The sequence below is a fragment of the Aquila chrysaetos genome, chromosome 1 (assembly GCF_900496995.4).
Source record: "Aquila chrysaetos chrysaetos chromosome 1, bAquChr1.4, whole genome shotgun sequence".
NCBI classification, from domain to species: Eukaryota; Metazoa; Chordata; class Aves; order Accipitriformes; family Accipitridae; genus Aquila; species Aquila chrysaetos.
In genome coordinates this window covers 74,090,688-74,114,570 of record NC_044004.1, presented here as the reverse complement: position 1 = coordinate 74,114,570, position 23,883 = coordinate 74,090,688, and the positions used below count along the sequence as shown (strand labels likewise).

General features: G+C 37.4%; 1 protein-coding gene across 1 annotated transcript in view; it reads right to left on the bottom strand.

Annotated features, from left to right (window-relative positions):
- Window positions 1-23,883, bottom strand: part of LOC115342807 — a 147,242-nt gene that overhangs the window by 70,393 nt on the left and 52,966 nt on the right. Inside the window, exons 4-5 of the mRNA XM_030017835.2 lie at window positions 20,021-20,135; window positions 18,834-18,885 (exon numbers count right to left, since the gene is read on the bottom strand). Coding sequence (XP_029873695.1) covers window positions 18,834-18,885; window positions 20,021-20,135 — 167 coding nt within the window. The remainder of the gene's footprint in view (window positions 1-18,833; window positions 18,886-20,020; window positions 20,136-23,883) is intronic.

Sequence of the window (23,883 nt, the reverse complement as noted above, 5' to 3'; positions counted from 1 at the left end):
GCAAGGCTTGGTTCAGATACATTCGCATACCTTTCAGTATAACAAAGGTTCAGCCTATTTAAGCGAAAAGTGGACTTTTTTGGATGGCTAAAAATGGTGATCAGCATCGCAGCATTAGTCACCGACGCCTAGCCTGAAAAGTGCAATTCTTGTTCCTTCAGAGAATTCGCAGCTTGTTGTGAATGAAAGTCTAAGTCTCGTTGAAGAGTGGTCTTGGTTTTTAGGTATTTTTGAAAATAGTGCTCACAATAGTCACATTATTCTTCAGAAAAGTTCCTACTTGAGTTGTCTCATATTTGGGTCCTCCAGCCTCCATTCGGTAATATTTTAAAGCAAATATGTATTGAAGAAAAGGTTCACTACATCATTTCCTTGGAAACATAATTCCTAATGAATCCTTTCATATAATCATGCATATCTTTATAAATATATTCTGAGCAATAAACCATGATTGAAATTAAGTAAAATACACTCTTAAGGTTGATTTAATCTCTTTTACCAAATAACCATTAAAATAAAAATTCTCTCACAGGATGCTCAAGTCAAAATGAGGAACATGATAATAAACATTGGGTAATAAAAATAAATTAAAAATCAAAGCTTTAATGATATATTTTCCTATCAAAATGAAAGTGGCAAATTGAAAACAATGATGATGCTCATCCACAGTCACAGTTCCAACAGAACATCTCAGAATTTGATTTACAATTAGTGGCATCTCGAAAGTGAGCCATCATTTTACATGTAAAACCACTACGACTCAATCCATCAAGCATTAAAATCTTGATGTTGATTAATGGCATTCTCTCACACTGTTCCTTTCAATGAGGTTTCACAGAAACCAAAGCAATATTATTCAGTATAAAACTAGCATGTTATAGGGTAACACACCTCCTCCATAGCCAGTTCAGTCGCTACCACTGTGTTCATAAGCAGCAGGGTTTTGGTGGTTTGAGAAATTTTAGTATCTTCACCAAGATATGAGTATAGGACATACACTTCAGTGGCTTTCAATGTTATATTGGCACAGGCTTCAAGCACCTGGAGCAAGTGGGCTGAATGCAAACACTGACTGCAGAAGCAGATTTCCCTCCGCGATGCTCTTGCCTAACAAGCTGCAGCAACCAAGCGGTACTACTCAGTTTTCCTATGGAAGCATCGTTAGCCAAAAAAGGTTCAGGGACTACTAAGATCCATTGGAGTTTGTATCCCTTGTGCAAGATGAAGGTGTAAGGCCTGGCTAGTCTAAGCAATTTCCCTCGAAGCATTTCAGCTTTATTCCTACTGCTCAGTTTGTCTTAGGTTCTAGAGCTATGAGGTTTCGTATCCCCTCCAGACTGCTATTACAATGGCTGATACTAATCCTGCAATATTTTTTATTCACACTGGTGTTCGGTCCCACTTGCTGTAAGTATCATCCCCTTTTTATGGACAGACTAAAAGGAATGGAAGAGCCCAATTTACTTTTCCTTCCTCTTTCACTTAATCTATAGCAGAGCCTTCATCTGGATTTGGAGAACAGCAAGGAGAAACTAGAAAGTAGAGAGAACAGAATATGGATATCCTGAAAATTGTACTTGTTACATCAGTTCAGACTAATTAATGGAGTTTCCTTTAATTTGCAGAAAGATAGTTAACACTAAACACCGTTTTTGACTGCTGTTTCTTTTTAAAGTGGATATGACTGAGAAAATTTGCAGGTTGTCCATTTCAAAGAAAATCCAGTGTAGTTAATAAACTTCTGACTTGTGTGGTGACTGAGACTGAAAACTTTCTTCTGTTAATATCTTCGGGAACCTTCAGTGCGTAAGGGCAGCTAGGCACAGACACTCCCATTTAAATAGTAAAGATTAGAAAAAAAAAAAGAGAGAGAAAAAGGCATTTAGAAACACCACCATAGTTGCAGGCTATTTCATATCTTTATTCTTTAACGCTTAACAACATCTAGGTGCAAGTCTCTCCTTAGAAATACAGTTATTTATATTGGACAAAATGCATTATTTTTGCCATATGCAATATTATGTAAAAATAAGCTTGAAATGGAAAATTTAGATGCAAGACTTTTTTTTAATAAAATTTTTTAAATGCATTTAATGATAGGTAAAAATGCCATTCCATCCTAAGTATTATTTACTCATTTGAAGTAGCCTTCCCAGACTATAAAAAATAATTAAAGTATAAAACCAAATTAGTAAATATTAGCCAAGCTCTTACACGGTCTGACAAATTGATTTTGTGCATTATATTGTGACTGGATCGATTAGTATAAAATAAACAATGAAACAGTCTATTAATGGCTCTGTAAAGAAGCTCTGATTTTTTTGTTGGGTTTTGGGGGTTTTTTTGAGCCTGTTCCTATTCCTCAAGGAGTTTGGACATTGACTTCAGTGGACAGATGATGAGATCTTTAGTGCTTTGAAAATGGCTCTTGTAAAAATTTTTTCAAAAGAATGATCCAGTTTTTAAAATGGTAATATGGAATAGCTGTGACTAAACAAGCAAGAAAACATCTTCAGAGTTTAAATCAGCTACACCCTTTTGTTTGAAGTGACAAGGCCTATCATTAAACAGAAAAATTTTGCTTCTCCAGCACAATAGACACACCAGCAATATGTTCTTACATTTTCTTTCTTGCTGTTATTACCTTTTCACATATAATTGGTTTCACACATTTTTGAGGAGTCTAAGCTGAAAGCCATTTGTTTTCTCCATACCACGCCCAACCCTGCACCATCACAAAAACTTTTAGAGAAATTCCAATACTTTAAGCATCCATCTTATGAATATATTCCACATCCCCAACTACTACCACGCTGCCTTACCTCTGTAGCAATTTTTCCTTTCAATATCACGCTTCCTAACATAAACCTTCCTTTACGCTGTTTCAGAACACAAGACCAGCCTCCAGCATTGTCATATATTGTTTCCCTCCTTTAATTTAACCACTATTTCTTAATCTTTTTAAAAGAAACAAAACCAAAACCAACCATTAATTGTTGAAAGAAAATATTTGCAATATGCACACATAAATTACACAGAGAGCACATTAGTCTTTGGCCTAATTCCTTTCAGAAAACAAGAAACTTCACAGTAAGAGTGGTGGAGAGAGAGAAGGGATAAGAGGAAAAGCAGAGGAGGAATCAAAGAGAAAAAGAGTCTTTATTTTTTATTTCTACTAATCCATAAAGTGTAGTACAATAATTCAATAAGGGGGAGGGGATATTGGAAAGTAGTTTCAGAAATTAGATAAAAATGGAAATAAAACATAGGAAACTAAAAATCCTCCAAACAGAACAAATATGCAATCAGAGCTGCACGTGAGGAGAGATGATCCCCTGGAAGACCATGGCAGTAGTAGGGGGGATGGTACAACACAAGGCAGCGTGTTCACCTGAGTAAGGAACCAAAACGCTCTGAGGAGGTGTTGGTCATGGCCTCAAACCCAAGTGGGAATGCTCCAACAGTATCTAATACTAAACTTTCCCTTTATTCGTAGCATGTATGGATGTATGATTAGGGTTAAAGCCATAAATAGAATAATATCTAATATAGGCAGTAACAACTACATGCAGTATCAGGTATCGCGCATATTTAGACTATACATAATGTATGTGGTCAAAAATTTCTAATGTTCATAATATAGCATATACTCATTACTTACATATATTATTAATGTATATACAGTCCTCAGGTGATCAGTTGACATCAGATTTTTAATGCTTGCCTGGTGCCTTATTTGGAGTCTAATTAAACAGAAAAAATCTTCAGTGTAATTTAGTAAACTTCAGATGGGGATAGTACTACTATTTGGTATTTAATAATAGATGGACATGCCAAGTGCTCCACCTGAAGGGGGAGGACACAAACACTACTAAAGACTCTGGCCAATATAGCTGGGAGAGACACGGAGCAGGTAAGCAAGTCTGGGACCAGAGACAGCTACGTTCCTGCAATTCCTCATCCCTGCAACCAACATGACTCTCCTCCACTCAAAATACAATAACCGAATGAATTTTGGTACCCCCTAAATGCCTAAATATATGTCTCCACATGCGTATAGAAACTCATTACTCCGGGCTGTGGATGGAGGATGATGCTGTTGCACTGTGAGTCCCAGACTAAGCCAGATACCTGCCAGTCACCAAACAAGGGAGAAATGAGACTCTGTCATCAAGAAAGAAGGACCCCCGTTCATTCTCACTCACTATCGATAGAAACAAGAGTGAGACAGCTGGATAGCCCCCAGCAGAGCAGAAAGAAGAAAGAGATGTGGCAAAACCACATGAGATAAGAAAGAAAAGCCAAGGCTCTCAAGGATATGACAGAGCCTGCAATTGGACAGCAATTACGAGCCTTAAAAGAAAAATAATCTGAATTATAGCAATAGGAGGGCACAGAAGAAATCAGAGGGAAGGTCCTGGCCAAAGAACATCAAGACAAGACACAAGTATCCAGATCCCACTGCAGAAATGCATACAATTTAGTCAGTCTTGCTTAACTGTATTTTATTTATTGACTTGCTTATTCAATAAGTTATCTGTCAGTGTTTAAGAGGAATTTGGACAATGCCCTTAATAACATGCTTTAACTTTTGGTCAGCCCTGAATTGCTCAAGCAGTGGGAGTCAATGATCATTGTAGGTTCCTTCCAACTGAAATAGTCTAGTCCATCTTAAAATCTTAAACTTTGATAAGAAAGTCACACTACCAGTGACTAACTACACTGTGTATCTCTTCATTTCCATTTTAGTGTCTGATGATATGCTAAAATAGTTTTTTTGCCTTTGTGAGGATGATTCCCCTAACATCTTCCTTTATAGAAAAGGGTAAATGAACCTAAAGTTAGCTGTAGTGGGGGGCAAACAGTGGTGGTGCTCCCCTGGTGTGCAGCTCCCCCAGCCACCACTCTTACGTAACGTTGGTTAGAAAATTCTCCTGCAGGAGCAAGTGGAAAATCACCTCTGTCATGTCCTCTAGCTGCCATATGGAACACCAGCTTGAAGAGATAAGGGTTGCTATTGGAATAGCCTCACTAGAGGACAAAATCAGGATACGAGCAACGGAGAAGACATAGAATTGAATTCCCTGCCTGCAAAAGGTGTAAATCTCAGGATTTTCACTTGCAGGTCGATATCCCAACATATGCAAGTGCTTAGTGAATGATTATCCCAGAAGTCCAAATTCATAGCAGGGGTTATTATCTCAGCAACAGCATCCTATTCATGTGGTAACATGGTTTCTGAGAACCTCAGAGAAGCCTTATGGTTTCTAAGAGCACTCATTTGTATAGAGATACTCTAAAATTACATGGAAAACAGAGCAAAGAAAGGGTTGTCAAATGCCTCCAAAATGCAGATGAGACCAAAAAATCCCCAAGCAGCAGCAGGTGCTTTTACATATAAGCATTACAAAAAAAAAAAAAAAAAAAAAATCTGAATTACTACAGTCAGTATAGCTGATGAGAGAAAAATATGGCATTGATGTGAAGCATTATGACTTTAAATTTGTGAAACTAGCACTCCTTCCCCACCCACACATCCCTCTAAGTCAAAAAAATATTCTCTAAATTGTATACTGATGACATCGGGAACCAAAGCCACCTAATCATCCTTATGTTTCCCTGTCATGAGATGAAAAAGTTCCTACATGAGGAACCTATATACAGCCATATACACAGGATATCGATCAAAAACTTCAATAAAGTAGAAAATTAAAAATAAATTAAATCCCATTTTTAAATCACAAAATTAGTGTTTCTGCTTTTCTACCCATTTCTCAATGTGCAGTTCCATTTAATCTCTTTTCCTCTCTAGCATCTCTTTTGTTTCATTCCCCTTGATAGCTGCTTAATTTCACTGAAAATAAACATTTTTCCCTTCTTAAAAAAAAAAGGCAAGCAACCATTAAACCTCATCATTCTTTTCCCTGTATCAACTGTTGTGCCACCACAATTACTTCCTCTTATACTTTTCCTTTACAAGTAATAGTCCAAATTTGATGAGCTTGTGGAAAACATTACCTCTCATAACAGCATGTATGAGTTCATTACTTATCTTTCCCAGTTATATTATCCCATCACAAGAAACACAGTGACTTTTGAACTTCAAAACTTTTTCAGCCCTACAGGAGCTGATGAGCAGGGGATTTTTGCTTTGTCTTTCTTTGCACTGAATCAGAATGGATTTAGCATCAGCTTGACCTGGAGATTGAACTGAACCATTAGGTAAAATTGAATATTTTTAAAAAATATGTAAAGGTGATATATAATGTAATGGACTCCCTCAAACACTCTTCCACACAACTCTGCAGATGTTAAGGAGGTTATTTTGCCTCAGACTTATGTTCTGTTTGTTCTTTATGAAAGCTTGCAGATAAATTCATACAAATTCTAGGGACATTTTTTTTTTTTAAAACAAAACTGTTTGTAGCATTGCCAATGATAGCTCAGCATACTTAAGAAAAAAAGGCTCATTTTCTTTCTTTGTGAAATCTATTGATTTCCAAGAATTATTCTTTACCTCAATTAATATCTATAAAAGTATACCTTCACCATAAATATGTATGTACTTTTATAGATTTCTGAAATAGAGCTTTAAAATATTACTAAGAAAAAGCAAAAAGTATGTTGTATTCTGTATAAGATACCAATTTACCTGTCTGACCTTTGATTAAGTATTTCATTAGTCTCTCACACCTAGCAGGAAGCGTTCTTTGGATATAACATGTATGATTTATTTCAGGACAAGAAATCCAAGTTAAAACAATTTTCACATCTCCTAATGACTTGGCATAGTGGAGAATCTTCCATGGATCACCTGATGGTAGACACAGTTCTCTGATTATTCAGTGGTGGGATTTTAGTTGTTATTCACTGGAGGTTTTTTATTGATTTATTTATTTTTAAATTGTGCTGCTAGCTGTGATAGGGTGATGTACTTTTCCAAGTTCTTAATCAATATGTGTTTTGGAAAAGGTGGGGAGGGGTGGCTTATGCAACTTCTTTTCCCACCTAAGTCACTAACTCCAATTTTGGATGTCTTCAATGACTTCTTGGAGTTGAGTGAGAGGAAACCACAACACATTTGCTGCTGTGTTCAGTCCTTCCTCAGTTTTGTTTTCAGGGAACATGTGGGATTCTTCAAGCAGTATTTCTTCTGTCTATACTCAGAACAGCAGCCTTGCAAAATATCTCTGCATATTTTAGAATAAGGGTAAGACTACATTAATTCTATTAAACACTATTGCCATAATTCTGGGTTTAAATTTTTAAGTTTCCTTTCTACCCAGCTTCTTTATTACACTTCATTACAACACCTTCTGTCTTGTTTACTTTGGTTTCTGATGTCTTCTTCATAAAGTCTTTACAACACATCCTTCGACAGAAGTCTTTTGAAAGCTTTCCTGCCTGAGAAATTGCTTTTTCTTTCCCAGATTTCTTTTCTGGGTGCTGCTTTGATGAACAGTCAGCCTACCTTCAAGCAAACAAATTATGTTCAGGTTCTTCCAAGCAAGTACCATCTTACCTGTTGCGGTACGTGTCACATACTGTGGGAAGGCTAACTTTCTCCAGATTTAGGCTGAGCATTGTAGTCTGAAATAAGTAATGCAGCATGAAGAAAGACTATAATTTCCACGCTCTAAAGAATAACATACTGCTTTTTAGAAGACTATTAATTTATCCAGCCATCAGCAGTTGTCCTAAACATATAGGAAGATAGACAAGGAAGATTGTTTACTTAGTTTCATTATATTAGTCTACTTAAAGTTATTAATCCTTCCCTAAAGAAGGGCTTCTGTCAGGGTCTGCTCCTTGGTAACAGTTCACACAGTCTTCTTAAACAAAGAGGGCTAGAAAACGCTTCTTGTGTGAATCAAACATCACCAACCTAAACTGCCAGTTCTTCAGAAAATCTGTACAAAGTTTGTTTCTGTTCAAATTTTATCAATGAAACTGAAACATAAGGGACTAGACTACCTGTTTCTGGTTATGAGGACACATCATTTTAACTAAAGTCTCTTGCTTTTAGTTAAATTATTTTCACCTGTGATTGTCTTCTTCAAAGCCAATTGGGTTTTCTGGGAGGCATGAAGAGTTTTTTCCCTCTGAAGTAGCTTATAGGTAACTAAAATAAGGGACAGTTCCTTTGGCTTGAAAAAGAGATCATTAGCTCCCCATGTCCTGATATGTCAGAATAAACTGTGCAATTAATGCATTTTTTGAGCTAGAGAAGCTACCCAGATAGAGTATTAAAGTCCTTCTACTGGAGTTTGAGACTTGCATCCCATTTCCCATCTCCTCCTCTCAGTGAAGAACAACTTGGCTCTACGCCTTAGTGTATCTGAGATTCCCCCTTCCACCGGGATCTCTTTTTTTCCCCACGTCTCCTCACATGAAAAGTTAGGCAAATACACCAATACAAGCAAAAATATCTGGAAAAAACAATCCTAAAATAATGTTTGCAAAAAAGACAAGTAAATTCTGTATAACAAAGCAAGTCTATTGTACTTACCAGATGCTAAATAACTGGAGATACCTACAAAATAGCCACCTTCCAGGTTACATTTTTCTGTACCCTATAGGAAATTGCTTAACTGAGGGTGGTATTTTTTACAAAGCTTACTGCCATTTTTAATGGCAGCCACTTTTTCACATCTATTTGCATGTTCTAAATCAAACCAAGAGCTGAAGGTGTATGCAAGAGATCTTTCTCCAGCTGTTTGAAATTACTACTCTGAGCTAAAAATCAATGTTCTATCAACAACCTGGCTTTTTAAAAGTAATTTTAAAATATAATTTCAGCTGTTAATTTCAGGCTGCCCTAATATTATTTCTCTGTGCCCTCTTCTTTCCTTAAATCTGCCACCCTATATATACTATCTCAAAAACTGAAAATCAACTGAGACATTATTGCTTAAATGCACTGATAATTGTATTGTTTAGGTTTAGCAGTGATTACACTTATTGCCTTCTCACAGTCAAATAGGACTGGAGTTTGTTTCTTGTCAATGCTTGCTGTCTCTCTGAAAACCTGTATTTCCAGCTGTGAAATAACAAATAACCAGTCTTCACCCCTTCTCTACCTCCTGAATTTCCCGGAACCTTCAGATGTGAAAATTAAATATCTAAAGTGTGTCTGCAGGCTCTCATCTTATTAAGACTTTTTTTTTTTTTTTGGTATATAATTGTGGAGAGCTGTAATGTCAAATATAAATATGGAGGGGAAAGGAAGGGAGTAAAAGCGTGGAAAGAGATAAGTTGAGAAAGACTCTAATACTCAATAATCTTCTACCTTTGCAGGTAAAATTCAAATCTTCAATACCTACATTAACACAGAACACCTCTGCCTAGCTTGGAAAAATATATTGATCTCTTTTTTTCCACATCCTTACCCTGTTTCTCATATTGGTTCAGAGTTGGTGGTCAAAGATGTCTGCTACGACTGCTGGAGGAATTTCATTGCATCACCTGTAAGGACTCCAGCTACTCCATATTCTCCCATGTACTGTCCTCACACCCATCTCTTCCAACAAACACAGGTTCTCCTACATCCACGAGTGGAAAAATCAACTGCTTTTTCTGTATGTGCTGCATAAGCAGACCTCCGGTAAGTTGAAGCAGCTGCATATGTGCTGTCTACCCCTACAGAGCTAGTTGCAGAACTGAAATGTGTATCAGTTGAGTATAAAGACACTTTTCATGCCCTTTAAGATTGCAGTTTATAAACACTTTTTTTAAAAAAGTCCATGTGAAAGTATTTAGCTGTGAAAGTCACTTCATTTTAACATGTGAAAATCAGAGTGAGATACCGTGTCTAAAGCCAGAAAATGATGTATCTATACCTATCTTTATAAAAACAAGTCTTCTAGCACACAGCTTGGAAATGTAACAAGATTTGTGATACTTCAGCTTTAAAACTGCCCAATGCTTTTTTGCTGCATTTCCAAAGTGTACAACAGCTAACTGGCAAACTACTTGATTGAGAAAAGTGCGTTCATGAGAAGATCCTCAAATAATTAAAATCCTTAGCCAAGGGCCTTGTCCTGTCCCTGCATTTATAAAAGAAAGATGCCCACATATTTTTTAGTTGCATTTTAGGTACTATTTTTAGCAAGTAAAACTGCCTACAAAGTAAGCAAGCTCCCTGTAAATTTTCATCATCCCTCATTTTAGCTGTTGCTTGAAGTGTCTTTGAAGAATTAACAGCAACTGCTGTCAGTTGGAGAAACCAGTGGATTGCATAAATAAACTTCAATTTTACTTCCAGGGGTTGAAAATGAGAATAAAACCTGTTTCTTTCTAACAAATGATTTTTTTTACTCTGCTAAGATGCGACCTCTGGCTGAGTCACCACTGTGAGTCCTGTGATATCCAAAAAGGAATTAATCAGCTTTCAGTAGTGCTAGAAGCATCATGTTGCAGCCCTGACACTATCAGCAAGTGACAGTATAGTCTGATGATGTAATCCTTCTAACTTTGTCATACATTATTACATCAGAGCACCCTGCCTACACAGGTACAGGGGTAGGCCAACTGCATTTCCAACTCTGTCATCAGTTGTTGGTACATAAACATCCTCCAAACCCCGTAGCTCCAATGCAACATTAATTTTGCAACATTAATTACAGCTGATAAATACACTGGGATAAAAATATTTGAATGAAATAGTTATTAGCACATGTTAACTTTTATCTGAAATCAGTACATATTTTCGTATTTATAGAGATCAAGATACAATATTTGATCATATTTTTAATGGTGTTTTGGAGAAAAATGTGTCAATTTTCTTTACCATTTTACTTATTTTGCATCTTATTTCACACATAAAATTAAATTTAAAATGAAGTCTCAAGAAACACCAACTTAAAAATACCAAGCATGCAAAAAAATCTTTTATGGAGAAGAAGAAATTCGGAATTGTGACTTGAGTGGGAAGGGCCTGTTATTTTGATAACTACAGAACATCCATAAGGCTCTAAAGAAGATAATAAGGATTACAACAATTCTCACTTTTTCTTCACACCACTTCAAAAACCTGCAAATAAAAATGAAGATAAGATATTTGCTGTTAGGAACCTGGAATTCAAATAAAGCAGAAAAAGCAATGGTACTATGTCATTTACATTATTACTTGCACAGGAGCTACAATCTTGTTTTTTAAATGGGAGAAGCCTCCAGGCAGATATTACAAAGAATTCTGAAACCAGAAGTACAATTAGGCCCAGGGCCAACAGCCTGAAGCATGACTCAGTCAAGGGACATCAGATCATAGATCAATATCTCTGATAAAAAGAACAAAAGCAGAATTAAGCAGGCTGCGTACAGGCAAAGTAGTAATGAGTAACAATATTTTCCTAGCCTGAGTTTGAAGAGGAAAATAAATTGAGAAGTATGATACAACAGTCACATGTTGATATTATTGCTATATTCTTCTGGGGAAAAAAAAACTTTGAAAATCAAGCTAGGACTGTGCCGTTTAATGCCTCTCTGTTAACCATGAACCTTAGTGATGAAATGTCGTCTTCAGACCCTATAACTACAGACCCATGTACATAACTTTACCCACGTGAATAGTCTCAAAGATTTCATCAGGATAATACATATACCGAATGCACAGCCAATATTTATCTGAAAGGAATAAGTACACTGTAACATGAATAAATAATGCTTAATGAAAGGTTGGTTTTGAAGCAACCTCATTTTAAAAAGAGTTATTGGGTCATTTGTAAGACAAGCATGTTCAAATGCGAACAGGCGCAATCTGCTGGGGTAATTTCTTTTTGCCTTCGCCGCCACCTCTGAGGGAAGGGAACCTGCTGAACCTCCCCTCCCCAGGACTCAGTTATTGAGTATGAAGGACCACCTGTCGTGCAGACAGCGTGCTTCACCCACTGCAAGTCCTCTGCTAGGCTAAGAGACCATGGGAGCAGTAGGCATTGCGAAGCCAAGAGAATTTTTGAAGGAGGCAAGTTTCTTTTTTACTCTATAGAAACATGACAGTATTCCACATTAAATAAGTGTTGTGGTTACAAATCTCCTTTGTTTTTGAACTTGCCTTAAGCTGCTATTAGAGTATTATTTCCTTTTTTGACCATTTGCTGGCATCCTGCTAGCATGGGTGAAGTCATAACTAAATTCCCTTCTCAGGACTCACTCTAAACCCGATGGGAAAGTAAACACCTTTGCACAATATTTTTTTGCTTGTGTGTTCCTCTAGTTGCTTTTGCAACACAAGCAGCTTTGCTCAGCAGCAAATCCTATTCAAGCAGTTATTGTGATTGCCTGCACTAACATGAGACACTCATTTAAGAAGATTACAAAATAATGATGAAATTGCAGCATTACAGCATTGTAAATCTCATTGGTGAGGACAGAGAGGAGCTCTCAGAAAGTAACAGATTGCTATTTCAAGTTTCTCTGTTTCCATTATCTGACTTCTCTGAACATAAGGAAACCAAAAAATTTGATATTTTCAACTTAATTAAATACTTTAGATGTAGCTGCGTATAATGCCTATATTGTAGAAGTTCAGTTTCACCCCAGAGTTAACAAATGAATAGCAGGTGATTAAAATGCTATTTATTGTACCGGTAACTTGTTTCATAAACCTGTACGTTGACACTTTAAATTACCTTGCGAAAGCTAGGCCACATCAGCCTGTGCATTAGGCATTTTTGTACTATATCAAGTATTTGGATTGGAAGTGCTTAAAACTATGAAGTGTCAATCTGTTGAAAGACCCAGTAACATAGCCAGTACTTTAAAATTATATATTGTTAGCAAGTATTCAGCAAAACAAAGTCATGAACTTGGATTAATGACTATAACCGGATTGAGAAGGCACCAAAACCATGGGATTTAAATGTTGGATTGCTCTTACTGCTCAGCTGGGAGGCTCAGGTTCAGGCAAAACTGAAGACTGCTGAAATTATCTAAAACTTCAACCCCATCGTGAAAGCAAACCTGCTGATCTTGCTGCAGGACACCTCACTCACTGCAGATACTCTCAGCAAAATATCTCCTTTTTTTCCCCCCCTAACTCCACACCCTTGAGGGGTTTGTGCCTTTCTGTGCTGTACTGCGGTCTCATGCTCTGCAATGAAAATGGGTAAGCTGGCTTCCTGCAATACAGCGAAGTGAACAATTAAAAAAAATACGAGTAGCTGTTCTCAGCTTGTATATACTGGCACTATTTACATTTCTATCATCCTAACAGTGCTGTGAGCTACTCAGAGTATTCAGTGCTCTCACTTGCCCCGGACACCTTTTCTGAAGCAGTTTATATAATCAACTGAGCAATTTATGCCCATATTCACAAGTGGTTCATCCAGCCAGGCTCTCACTCAAAGTATTATAAAACACATTATCATATGCATAAGGCTTTATGTACTGATATTATACATTCATTCATACATAGATACGTTTTAATTTAACATACTTTCTGAAAAGGACAAATCTGAGCAAGTTAAATCCTCCTCCTATTGAAGTTAATAGTAAATAACCTCAAAAGTAAGCCAAGATTGGGCCATAATGAGAAAGATTTCTGGACTTTTTTCACAATTAAACCTAGGTGAGGTGCTTTTGGGGATGACATTTCTGCTGAAGCTAGTGGAAATAAAATGGTAGTCGATGACAGAAAGCTATAATCCGCTACCTTTGCCTCTGCATTGGCCCTCGGAGCAAGGCAGGTACTCCAAGGACAGGAGTCTGCTAGAAAAAGTGCATATTTTACATGCAGACAGAAAAAAAAAAAAAAAAAAAAAAAAAAATCTAGTGGTCCTTTCTCATTTATCAGGAATACTCTAGCACCATGAATAGAGTTCCATCTGAGTTATCCATTTACGTAAATTATCTTGAAAGGATTTTTATATTATACAATTAGTTGAGAGCTGGGTTGTCTCTCTCTTGTGGGTAAGGCAGCCAGCAGGAGCACGTCGTCTCTGCGCTCCCAGTAGGTTGCAGGTCTCTGCTGCCCGAAGACCCTCCACTCTGGGCCTGCAAAATATGCAGCTATTATTAACAAACTATTGACTCAATTTGTTAAGTATTTCAGGAAGGTGGTGGCAGAGTGTGAATTTCCATAGCCCTCACAGCAGCTCTCGTGGACAGTGCTTGCCCATTTAGAATTCTATCTTATTTCCATCCAGAAAGGCAAGAATGTTTTTTTGATATAATGAGATATTTGCAGGGCTTAGGTGGTACGGAAACCTCCCTAAGCACTTATTTTTATTGTAAGGCACAAACACTTCTAAAATTCTTGGTCTAGTGTTCCTATTCTTGTCAGTTTAGTTTTCAAGTAATTTGAGAAAACACATCTTTATAGCTTAAAAATATGCCTTTAAAAATAGCCTCTATAGCCAAATTTTAAAACACCTGAACTTATTTGGAAAACACTTAGTGATGTACAGTTACAGTATTGTGTAGTTACAAGGAGCATTTCACCCTAAATGTAAATGTTTTACATTTGAAAAACAAAGTTAAGCAAAACATTATTCTGCTTTCAGATTTCAGATGAGTTTTGGCAGACAACATATGTTCCGCAAAAGTGTACTGTAGGGACTTGGGCCTTGACAGAATGGAAGCACTAAAAGGATGAGCAACCAAGTGATATATTCCATCTTTGTTTTCAGTAATGCTATTGTTTGTAGCATTTACAACAACAACAAAAAATGATTATTCACAAAGCAACAGCTGTCCTTCTCTTCAAACTACTCTTAAAACCCATCTCTGTCATGATGTTTACAAAAATTTGACAATGGCTAGGCAGATGATATTCTGCAATTGCCATTTATTCCAAAGATGAGAATCATTTCATCCCTAACTAGTTTCTTCTACCTCCTTTTTATGTGCCTTTGTGAATAGGGGCTATATTTTGCTTTATGTTCCAAACATGTAGGTAATAATGATAGATACTCTAGATATTAGAAATATTAAAGAAACAAGGAATAAAATCATGTTTATTTTTACACTAAAGTGCAAGTTCTCAGTTAGAGAACTGAGCAAGTGACAGCAAATGGCTCCTGTACTTATGCTAGGTATTAATTTATTCCAATAAATTAGGAAATTACATCTAATTGTTTCTCTTAGGTAACTATATCATATTAAATAATCTGATGCGTGAAATCAGATTTAAGTGTCAAGTTGAAAGAAATCCACTGACCAGGTCTCTCCAGGTATCATAGGAATGCTAACATTAAACTGCAGATAGGAACATAATTAACAAAAAAAAAAAAAAGAGAGGAAAAAAAAAAAAAAAAGAAAGAAGCATTTCCAGCATAACCCCAGCAATCATTTTGGGGATAGATCACAAGAGAATTTCAAGCAAATAAAGAACTCTTTAGGTGTATCACTGAGATTCAACAATATCAAAGCAGCTAGTTTTCATCAGCTGCCTTAAAACCCCTTAGCTATCACTGTTTCCACCACAAGTCATATAAAAACACACTTGATTTCAAGACTAGTATGTTTACAGCTCCAGGGGTAGAGGCAGCAAGACTCATCTGTCACCTTGTCTCCACCTAGTACAGATCTATCTGATAGGTGCTCTCAGAATATCTTATCATGCTGGATTTCTTAACACACAAACAGTGAGGAAATGTGGAGGTGAAAAAAGCTGTCCTAAAATGCCAGTGCTTCAATAACCCCTTTGAATACCAGTGAATCAGCTTCTAAATTTCGCTGAAGTTTGAAATACCTCTCTCTGGGACAGGGATTTCTAACTCCCAAGACCACAGCCCAGTCATCAGGCCATGGGCATGCTCTGACAAAACTGGATTTCTCCAATTCTTAAAGTTTGGGGACAGGGAAGGAGGGAAATGAAATGGAAATGGAAATACGTTCTCCATCCATCTAAAAAACAACCCAATGATCAGATTTTTTTTTTATTCATATCAGTGAAGTGTTAGAGAGCTATATAGAATATTCTAAAGATAAAAATCTCCGCTGAATATGTATATAAAAGCTTGAATGATTTTTTTGAGTACTTCAACAACTTCAGTAGTAACCCATGAAGCACTGGGCTGAAATTGTTCAGATGGTAGCTAATATTCAAATAACCCCTCAAAACTGTATTTGCAACAGACTGGCATCATGAAAAGAATTTTGGATAAAGGGGAACAGATGAAGAGAAATAGCAAAGAGAACTCAGAGGAGCTGTCAAAGTCCCCCAGGACAGTTTTAGACAGAATTAGGACACCATTTGCAGGGAAAGTTGTTGTTATGGACACTGAAGGCTCAGCCCCAGCTCCACATGAAGGAAGCAGTCAGCGAGGAACCCGGCTGTTCAGCTCCAACAGGCATTAAATTTACATTTAATTTTCCCATAATCTGTTGGTTCCAAATTTTAAATTAGAGGTTCAGTCTCAGACTGGACTTTAATCTTGGATACATGTCCAGGTGAACGAGAAAAACCTTGGGGTCTCCCTAGCAAATCTGGACAAAATTGGGATATGGAGGCACATACCGGACACAGATCTATGCTTCAGAGACACGAGAGTTAAAAAAACAACACTTTAAGTTAAATAGTGACAAATAGCATTGGGTAGGTGCCAGGGCAGGTAGAAAGACATCATCTAGGAGGCATAAGCGATACTTTGGCAAAGTACCTCCCCTCTACAAAGAGATGATGGCACACGGCAGGTTCACAAACTTAGCATGGTGTTTCAGAGCTTATGTGCTGCTGAATCCCAACTATAAATCGCAACACTGACTTGTACCTGATTTTCCTTTGTCTTTGGTGAGTGCTGTAGGCACTTTCTCTTCCTTTTCTGTCCTCCACAGTCTTCGTGGCCCAAAGCTTGGCATAATTCATCTTTGATTAGAGATTAAAAATAGCTTTAGAAGAAGTAATTGAGGCAAGTGGTTCCCAGAATACCACAGACTGCAGTGTTGGGATAGTCTTAGTGAAAGCAAAAAAACTTTTAAATTCTGCACCAAACAAGACTGAAACTTTCATAGATTCCAGTGGGACATTAGACCACAGATGCAGATGATTTTTTTTTGCAATGAAAAGGGGGCTAATCTGGCACGAAGTCCAAGGGGCACCTTCTTGTGAGGAACCTCCAGCAAGGCTGGACACAGTATGCTAAGAAGTTGGACCCAGCATTTCCTAACGGTTAGCTTCAGACATTTTCCCACCCAGCCTGCTATTGCCTCTGTATCACACTTATGCACCTTCCAGCGCACAGTGTGAGGTTACTCAGCAACCTGAGTATCCAAATTTCAATAGACGATGCAGTGTCCAAGAGTTGGGGGACAGAGTGACTTTTGTAGCTTGAGCTCTTTGCCAGTACTCAGTCACCAGTTCATTCTGTAGTGATACAACAAATATTTTGGACCATCTGCAGAGTAGGTATTATTGGCTAAACAGTCAATTTATCAAATCACTATATGTCAAGATTGTGGAGTCAATATACCCTGGCTTTCTGACAGAGAGTGGGAGTAGGAGGAGGGGAGTAAATATTCCCCTTAGTAAGTACTAAGAGACCAAAGAGACATCATTATAAATACGGAAATACAGAACACTAGAAACTAGCAACCAATTAAAGCCCTTATATCTCTCTGCTTCTTATCTCAGTCTCAATTCTTATCTTATAAAACCTTTGAATAGGAAAGGAAAGACCATTCTAAAGGCAGTAAGTGGAGTTCAAGGTAGATAACTGATTATAAAATCTCCAAAGGCACCCAGGGCTCTCAGAAGTAAGGATATAATTTAGAAGTTGATAATCTACCTCTGAGTGCTTCAGTCACAAAACTCCCCACATTGCTCTAGGTGATCTAGAGATACTGGCAGCAAGATAGTCACCTCAGTTCAGACCTCCACAAAATTGCCTTCTTCCTTCCAGAGAAGGGATTCTTGCAACAGCAACATATTGCGCAGTATGGAGCTGTACAGAGGCACTTGGCCTTTCAGGAGTAGCCAACATGTTAGGGCGGTCAGCCTAGAGTACTCAAGTGAATTTGATAAAATGAAATCATAGTGCAAATCCTACTTTCATCAAAAGAACGAACTTCAGTGGTTTAGGCCTGTGCTTACTATGTTAATTTTCAACAGAGGCTTGCTGGCTAAAGGCCAGGTAGAACCTATAGCAACCACAGGCACAAAACTTATTGGTACCAAAATGCCTCACTTCTTTAAATCGGCTCTAAAATTACAGTACAATAAAACAAGGCACAGTGATGTGTCAAACTGCAACAATAATTTCCCTAGAACCAGAGCTGGCAACACACTCTACATTACTGGCTTGCATAAACACCTCTTCTTCAGATGGTTTAATGCACCATTCAACAAGTCATTGCAGGCCGCTATGAATTTGTGTGTATTTCAGGCAGCGGCTGTTAGGAAGCCACACAAGGTCTACATGTAAATCACACAGCTGCAGACTTCCTGGGAGAGAATAACACAGGTCAGACCAAGATAAGCCTTGTATTAAAGGAAGGAAAGGAAATGTAAAGCTAGGAACTACACTTTGTTAAAGTAGTGCTCTAGACTTGGTACATTTTCTTTAACTGAGTAGTTAAAGTTCACAGACCAGCTTCAGTTAAAGAGAGTGAGTGGAAATAGTGGTGCCTCAGTTTATTTTTTTTTTAACATGCAGCCTCAGGATGGGGCAAAAATGTTTTATTCAAGACTACATTTTAATAAAAACAAGACAAAAGGGAAGAGAGTTTTATGTATAAATAAAAATGTTAAAGACAGCAACACACCTGTCTGATCCAATTTCCAATTAGATTGGGCTAAGTTTGAATTTGAGAGCTGGATTTAGGTTAAAGGGCGAAGGTTTAAAAAACTCTTTCAAACTCATGCACATTTAGTCACCACAAAGAACAAGTTTTACCTGTTCTCCAAAGCCTTCTGGCTTTCTGGATGAAAATCTGAACCTGGCCACTCTGGAAAAAAAAGTGTGTTATAGAATTGAGACAAAAATCTTAATTCTAAGTTCAAGCATTTAAAAGCTGAAATGCTATTCAAAGCTTGTCATGAAATTCCAGCAACCTTAGACTATCTGCTAGTTCACAGCAATAAAAAAAATTACAGATATGAGTATTCCAAAATAAACAGTTTAAGTATTAAGAAAACTAATGAGCCAGAATGCTCTTGAAAAAGAAGGATGTGTATTTCAGAGAATTTGTGTATGCAAAAACTTCTAAACTGGCATCTACAAACTTCAAATGCATTTTTATGAAACTAAAATTTTTATGGAGAGATCTCTACTGTCCTGTTGCCTCTCTCCCTGTAATATTGCCTGTATCTTCTTAGCACACCTAGACCTTGTCTTAGTTTAGCTTTAATGAGCATTAAAATAAACCAATTCTTCTGTGTAGAGCCAAAATACAGCATGTCAGATTGAAACTGGAACTCGCTGAAACTGCTGAATTCAGCTGTTTAATTAAGATTGCTGCAAGTGTAGGTATTCCCAAACCGTCCAAAACATGACCTGCTGAGGAAATCGAGTAACCAGGGTCAGAGACTCTAATTGGAAATTATTTTGTTCATTAGGAAGATAGGAGAGAAGATAAATGTGTCAGAGAGATGGCTCAGAGAGAGAAAAGCAGTACCCAGGCATACTCCGGTGGGACGGTGTACAGGGCATCCCCCCTTGGGAGAGGTGGGGCAGCGAGAGCCAGAGCTGTGACCAAGCACCTCCTTTCCTCCTGTGTTCGGGGAGACACCATTTTGTACATTTCTGAGAACGAACGGGAGAGCACCCAAGGTTAACCCGGTGTCACAACACAATATACAGTGCCTTGACTGCTGTCCACCTCTGCAGGCCAGGGGACTAATGAGGAAGAGGCTGTCAAAAGCCTGGGCACTTTCAGTTATTCATATCCCCTTCTCTGAAGTATGTAAGTGTACTGAAAAAAATTCAAATACACTTTTAGTCATCTTCACACTGCATGCACGTACATATATAAAAATACACACACAGACACAGACACGATGTCTCTTTGGAAGCCATAAAAACAGATAAGCCATTCTTAGCACCGCTCCAGAGCCTTCTGGAATTATATTGATCCTACACACGTGCACTCGGAGAGGATGCTGTCGCGGCAGAGAGCAGTCTACTTGCAGCACGCCACCAGCCAAGCAGGGGGCAAGCAGGAAACAGAACTGGGTCCTCGCTCCAGAGTGCCTGTAACTAAAATACAGGACACAAAGAGCTAAAGGAAAATTAAAGCCTCACAGATACTGAAAAAAAAATAAACAGGTGTCCTGTTCCAAAGCTTCTACTTTTAATCTATAAAATGGAAACTTTTGATGGACACCAGGTTGTGTGTCCCTGGAATGAAATATGGATCTATAGCTTTTATGAAAGTAAAGTATTTCAAAGAGGGCATGAAGGAGAAAAGACATTTTAAATATAATACCTCTCTAAGGAGGAATCTCTCAGTGTCAGTTCATGACACTGCAGACTTTGATGCTGCTTTGACAAATATTTTCTCTAAGGTGAACTATAAGTTGCTTTAGTTCTACTTTTTTTTTCCCCCCACTTCTAGTTTATGTAGGAATTACACTGAAATGACAACCTCTACTCCCTCCAATCATTCAGAGATTGGAGAATAGAGACCATTTATTTTTATTAAACTGCTACCACTTCTTAAGTTTATCCAGGCCATTAGCTCATGACAAAATATCTTGTTCAATGTAATTTTAATTTTGACCTGCAAGAAAGAACGGAAGTAAATAAGATACACTTGAAAGAGCAGTGTAAGTTGTATTTCTTAATTTCCTTTAAAAAAAAAAAAGAAAAGAAAAGAAAAGAAAAGAAAAAAACCAGTTATTTGTCATTCTGACAAACTAATGAAAGATGTCCTGATATTTTCTCTTTATTCTTCCAATTTTGGTGTGGCCTGCAATTTTCAAGATGTTGTTTTAAATTTTGTCTCAAGTTCTTGGCTTAAATTTTTTTGTGAAAGGCAAGCTATCTCTTCATTCCACATTGCTTTGCAGTCTCAAAATAGTCATCTAACATGAAAACAGTCAGAGCTGTAACAAGCAGAGCTGCCAAGATAACAGCAAGAAAATCCATCCTCTACTTTTACCTTGGTACTAAGATATATAGCCCACCATTTCAAAATGTTTTGTTTTAAACTGGATATTTAACATCTAGATTGATAAAAGGATAAACCAGGTGATAGTAGCTGTGTCACCTGAAAGGCCTTATGGCCCACAGCCACAGTTCAGATTTTTCTTCTCCTTTAATGCATTAGGTTAGGAGGAGAAATTATTTCCCTGTTCAGCCAACTCAATCACTCAATTTTCACTTCATGCACAATTCTTAAGGTCTGCCATCTCTACCTCCTCCAATTTTCTCCTTCCATTCAACTGCTGTCATTCCTTGGAGCATAATGTAATGGCAACTTACACAGTGGTATCAGAGCGCGCTTTATTTCTTTGCTCTTGCCCTGCTTTACAAGGAATACTTCTTGTCTTTTTCTATGCATATGTTGGGCGTTTTCTGTAAAAGGATTGCAACTCTTCGAGTCTCCATCTGAGCTGTGACATTTTCTCCAAAAGTCCCCTAAAAACCTGTATGTGTAGTTGTACCTTCCACTATTTTAATATTTTCCAAGACCTGAAAGCACATGCTTTCAGTTTTAATGGAAAACTTTAATGGAAAACTTTTTTTCCTAATTATGCAAGACTATGGTTTCTGGTCACTTTATTTCAGGAATTTATAGTCATGAAGTTTTACCTACAGGAAAAGTTGTCAGTGGTCAAGGCTGAAATTTACTAATTTACTCATTTACACCTCAAACAGCAGCTGATACATAAAAAGGAAAAATCCCCCAGTTCTGAACTCAAAATGCTTTTAGCATTCCTAGAGAACTGGTGTAGAGCAGAAACAAGATTAAATAGTTCCAGTAAAACAAATAAAAAAAAGCCTTTGAGACATTTTTCCAAACTAGTCTATTAGATATGTTCTGATTTATCATAACCTGGTATAAGTGAAGATTAGTATCTTTTCCTTTAAGTTCACAAAGAAAGGTAAAAGAATGCAAGCACATCTAAGAGGGTCAAAAAGTAAAAGCAAACTACACTGTTTCCAGCACCATAAAATAAAGTATTTCATTCAGAACAGCAGTATTTCACAAAAAGGCTTTTGTAGATTAATTTCTTTGCCAAACCTCTGTTTGGCACAAGACTGCAGGGAAGCATTTTCAGCTCCAACCTCGTTTTCTCAGACTTGCAATTTGTGTAGTCAATTTGAGGGCCAAGAATTTGGTATCCACAAATTCTCCAATACTGTAAAGAAACTATGAATACAACAATACTAACAAAAATTTCTAAAGCAAACCCTACCTCTGTTCTCCCCAACACAGCATCAGTCTTTACAGAAGGAAGTCAAAAAGCTGTTGAAATAAAGGCCACCAAACCAGTGACAGTTTCTCCAAGTGTTATTCATTCTGTAGTGTTTGTCAAAGACCATTACGCAGCTTTGCATTCCACACGTAGACAGAAAACTTGACTGCGTAGGTATCACTGTGCATCAAACCAGGTGGTATTAATGAGACAGTAACTGATGATAATCTGTGTTGTGATGTTTAAATAATAAGAACCAATTAGACAGCCATATAATTAAGGATGCTGAGGACAAAATTGATATCCAGACCACTTGCAGAGCCCGTTATCACAGTAATATGGCTTAAAATAAATGATCAAATTTTAGTTTTAGACTTTTTTCTGTTATAGAAGATGGATGAAGCTTGACAGTCACAAATAATAGATCTTCTTAAACATGATTAAATGCTTAAGAGCAAACAAGTAAAACTAGCTCGTTTCACGAAATGGCACATTTTGATGCAATTATGATCAAATTGTCTTCGTATGTAAAGCTTATCAGTTGCTTCATCTGAGGAAAAAAATAGAGAGATATAGGGATCCAACAGTGGAGCTGGTTTGCAAGTCTTAGATGGCTTCTTCAGGAAAATATCTATTCATCAAAAAACTCCTAAAATGAGAGAATAATAAACTGGTTTCAATGCTATTGTCAGTGTAACTGGGGCAGGGAGGAGAAAGGAAGCTTAAAAGTCAACGAGAACATTTGAACATTTTCAAAATAAAACTGCAAATCCTGTATTTCATACAAGAAAGGACTTCTTAGCTAGTATTAAGACAGTCAAAATTAAAGACTGTGAAGAAGAAAAACATTTTTGTTTCCTACACAGGAGTATGTTTGACTGCAGGTCTCAGATCAGAGTGGATTTTTTTCTTACTCCTCCTTCCCTAAATCAGGAAAAATACTGTGCTGGGAAAGTAACGATTATCCTTCATGGGTCCATTGAAGCGAACAGTATTGTATTCATATAATAAACAGTGTTGACAAAATGAAAGCCAAGTCTTTTATTCGCTCAACAGTTCAGCTGGGAGATGGATTTCCTAGTAGAACTTGTTTAGACTGCCTATCTCCACACAATTAAACAGGAGGCTGCAGGTGGTAAATTTAAATATTCAAGTATATTTAAAGGAAGGGGAGACTAGAAGGAGAGAGGCAGCATCCACTAGAAGATGGTGGTTCACAGTATTAAATGATGCTGTAATTCTAATACCTGGACATCACCAGGGATCCCGATTAGTTGCCATACATGCTGTTAAGCGTAGACCATAACTCAAATCTTCTCCCTTGGTTGTGAGCTCTTCTTAGCCAGTTCCCTGCCCTCCTCACGCACCCCAGTTCAGTAAATAGCATTGTATGACATGCTATAGGTTTCCCTTCCTATTGCCTTAGTAAAAGCAAGGAACAAGGGATCAGTGATTCACATTTTAGGAGGAGATATCAAGAAGTGTGGCAAGAATTGATCTTTCAATCAGTACTGTAAAGGACTGATTTTTTAATGAGCATATAAATGGCCATGTTTATTTACTGTGATGTTTATGACATTATC